Source organism: Contarinia nasturtii, unplaced genomic scaffold, assembly GCF_009176525.2.
Source record: "Contarinia nasturtii isolate CC-2019 unplaced genomic scaffold, AAFC_CNas_1.1 Cnas_scaffold_1755, whole genome shotgun sequence".
In the NCBI taxonomy this organism is placed as follows: domain Eukaryota; kingdom Metazoa; phylum Arthropoda; class Insecta; order Diptera; family Cecidomyiidae; genus Contarinia; species Contarinia nasturtii.
The window spans coordinates 6977-10256 of NW_022199087.1; the positions used below are offsets into that span (position 1 = coordinate 6977).

Below are 3280 nucleotides of genomic sequence, written 5' to 3' on the forward strand. Positions count from 1 at the left end.
ATCAGTTTATGTGGCTGATGTATTGGCAAAAATCATATGTTTAGTTGTATGTAAATGAATTTGCAAAATGACCTTGACCATAATGATAGGCTAAATAGATTTTGTTGTTGTGATAATAAACAAAGTTTTGAATTCCATTTATACATGTTTTTTTTTAAATCATAGTTGAATTAACATTTGCCGCTTGACAGCGTGACAATCACAGAAACATATGAGTAAATTGTGTTGTTATTCTAACGTCATAACAACAAATACCGGTTTCAACAATCACATCCTCATCCGAACTGTATTATTTAATTTCAGCGTAATTAATTGAAAATCTCATCTATTGAATTTGCGTCAATATCAATGAGTCATTGCATTACATTTTAAGATTATTCCATCTATTAACGATGTGGTTGGTTGAGATGTATGTTCAGTTCTTGAAATCATATTGATAAGTTAGGTCGTATTACATACCCTAGAGTATCAATCAATTTCTATAGAATTCACTTTCGAGGAAATCATACATCACAAATAAATATATTTGTGCTGCGTCTTTCAGTCGAACATACGATTTGCTATTACTCTCGTTTAAACATGATTTTTCCAAATTTTAAGTTGTTAGTTTTGACTTGTGTGATTTTCATATTAATTCAATTTGATGAAGTTCATACGAGACCGGAACCAAGTTTTATGTCATTATTTACTGATTCGCTCAAATTGGTTACTGAAGGTTTTGCAAACGTTTTAAATATCAAAAATCCAATAACTCCAGTACTGTGCGATTTAAGAACGGTGAGATTGAAATGTGGTCTGGTTATAGTGAAATTTGGTTATAGTGAAATTCTATTTTTTATTAGGACAAACTTATTGAATACTATGGATACGAAGCCGAAGAACACAAAGTAATTACAGAGGATGGATACATTTTAACAATGTTTCGATGCAATTCAAAAATACATCGATCGATTAAAAAAAAGCCGGTGATACTACAACACGGTCTTCTGGCTTCATCGGTAAATTATTTGTTTGTTTGAATGTTACTCATGAATATGATATATCTTATATTTGCAGGACGATTTTGTAAGCAATATTCCAGAACAATCTTTATGTAAGTAGAGCACGGATTTTCTTAGAAGAAGTGACTTAAATCAATGCGTTTCATAATTTCAGCTTATATTTTGGCGGATTCAGCGTATGACGTATGGATCCCAAATTCACGGGGTAGCTAGAGGGAATATAGTATTACCTATTTCTCCTAATTTGCTTTCAATATTCTCTAATGTTCCCTAATTTTCTAGTATATCCAAATTTTGAATTCATGTCTCCCCCCTAGGTAATACATATTCGCGAAATCACATTACAAAAGATCCTGATAACTCAACCAGTGGATTTTGGGATTTTTCTTGGTATGAAATGGGGATCTATGATCATCCTGCTGTTTTTGACTACATTTTGAATAAAACAGAAAGCACGAAATTGTATTACGTTGGACACTCACAAGGGACTGCGACACTCCTTGTTTTACTTTCCGAAAAGCCAGAATACAATGAAAAAGTCCATGCCGCAAGTCTCATGGCACCAGTCAGTTATATGAATAATTCTGATTATTTATTACGATGGCTTACATACACTCGTCCCCTTTTAGAGGTAAGCAAACATTAAAAATAAATCAAACTTGAAGTAAACCACATTTGAAAACGGCAAAGCGTCATTTAAAGTAGCAATGTTGTTTATTAATAAAAAAAATACAAATATTTGATTGGTCAATAGGTTATCTAGAATTGCAAGAGCGTATGAAAAGTGGACACGCTTAAATAAAAAAAAAAAAACTAAATGAGTGTCATATTTGAGTGACTGATTGAGTGGAATTTTTGGTGGGAGAAGAATCTATCTCAGCCACCTGATCAATGTATAAAATTTAGTATGATTTTTTAATGAAATTTATTCCAGTTATTCCGGAATTCGGAATTTCTTCCAAGAGAATCGATGAAAAACCTAGCGGCTCCAATATGTGAAATTGATTTAGTGAATTTCTGTGGCAATGTTATGGAAATATTGTTTGGTCCAAGCGATAGCCAAAGGAATGATGTAAGAAATTTGGTAACTGCATCACTTTCATTCTGAAATAAACTTCTTTCTTTGTAGACAATGTTGCCTGCTCTCATTTGCCATACGCCAAGTGAGTACATACATAATACATTTAAGCCGAAGTGTAAATAATTAATAAGTATTTTTCGATAGTTAGGTGGTTCATCCATAAATCAATTTTTCCACTTCGGTTTGGAAATTCAACATGGATATTTTGGAAAATTTATGATAGACACAACGGTACCAGAAAATTTTAAACTTTGGCGCATCACAACACCAATGATTCTACATTATTCGCCCGTTGATAGACTAGTCAGTCCAAAAGATGTGAATAACTTGATACCGCTGCTAAATAACACCGCTACTTATGTGCAAAACATAAATGAAAAAGATTTCAATCACATTGATTTTTTGTGGGGCACCGATGCTGCTTCGATAATTTATACAAAGATTTTGTCGTTTTTCGCTCAGTATCAATAGGATGTAAATGAAAAATAAAGATATTCAGTCTGACTGAATAATAACGGATTTTATTTTACCCGATATCGCAAATTGAATTTTATCTGACTGTTTTTATTACTTTTCGAGAATTTGCATGCTAAAATCAGAAAATGTATGCCGAAACAATAAAATTTTACTCGTTTATTCCAAATTTTTGAATTTTTAAAATGTACTAATAACACTAGTATTGACATTCTTTGAACAAAAAAACTATACGAGGTACACTATTTATATATCGGGAATTGACAAACCTACTGTTGCCCGATGCAAACCATTGTCATATTCGTAAAGTTGGACATTTTTCATGACCTTGTGACTTAACAGGACGAATTAAAATTATAAAAATTTAGTTTTGTGGTATCGCTACGGTGTCAGTTGGAAAAGGTCAACTTCGCAAAAAAATGAAATTTACAGGCGCACACTACCCAGAAAAAAAGTTACAGGCGTAAATTTGAAAAAGCCTATTCATCAAAAAGTCTATAAATGAAATTTTGAAAAATTCGAAATAAAACAAAATTGCAAAAAACTAATGATGCAGTATTTAAGTGATTAATTTGTGATTTCCAAAAATATTTTGAAAATTTCGATACGACATCTGGCGGACATTTTTTGAACAAAAAAGTGAAAATTGCGCAAAAAAGAATTATTATCGAAAATTGTGACTCTCAAAAATGTCATCATTTGAATTTGTGACACACTCCTTGGG

General features: G+C 31.9%; 1 protein-coding gene across 2 annotated transcripts; it reads left to right on the forward strand.

Moving 5' to 3' along the window:
• Nucleotides 1–433: 433 nt before the first annotated feature.
• LOC116347224 (lipase 3-like) lies at nucleotides 434–2630 on the forward strand. 2 transcript variants are annotated; one of them, XM_031777738.1, is made up of 8 exons: nucleotides 434–777; nucleotides 843–998; nucleotides 1057–1093; nucleotides 1156–1206; nucleotides 1319–1632; nucleotides 1936–2073; nucleotides 2131–2164; nucleotides 2231–2630. In XM_031777738.1, the coding sequence occupies exons 1-8, from the start codon at nucleotides 580–582 to the stop codon at nucleotides 2551–2553; spliced, it is 1251 nt and encodes a 416-aa protein (XP_031633598.1). In that variant the 5' UTR covers nucleotides 434–579; the 3' UTR covers nucleotides 2554–2630. The 2 variants fall into 2 exon arrangements, with proteins under 2 accessions (XP_031633598.1, XP_031633600.1); XM_031777740.1 differs by having other exon boundaries at nucleotides 2227–2445.
• The last annotated feature ends 650 nt before the right edge of the window (nucleotides 2631–3280 follow it).

Bases quoted from the DNA above. Each gene is read 5' to 3' on its own strand.
- LOC116347224 (XM_031777738.1), top strand. From the start codon at position 580: ATGATTTTTCCAAATTTTAAGTTGTTAGTTTTGACTTGTGTGATTTTC. The intron at 1,633-1,935 runs GTAAGCAAACAT...AATTTATTCCAG, and splicing joins ACACTCGTCCCCTTTTAGAG to TTATTCCGGAATTCGGAATT. The intron at 2,165-2,230 runs GTGAGTACATAC...TTCGATAGTTAG, and splicing joins TCTCATTTGCCATACGCCAA to GTGGTTCATCCATAAATCAA.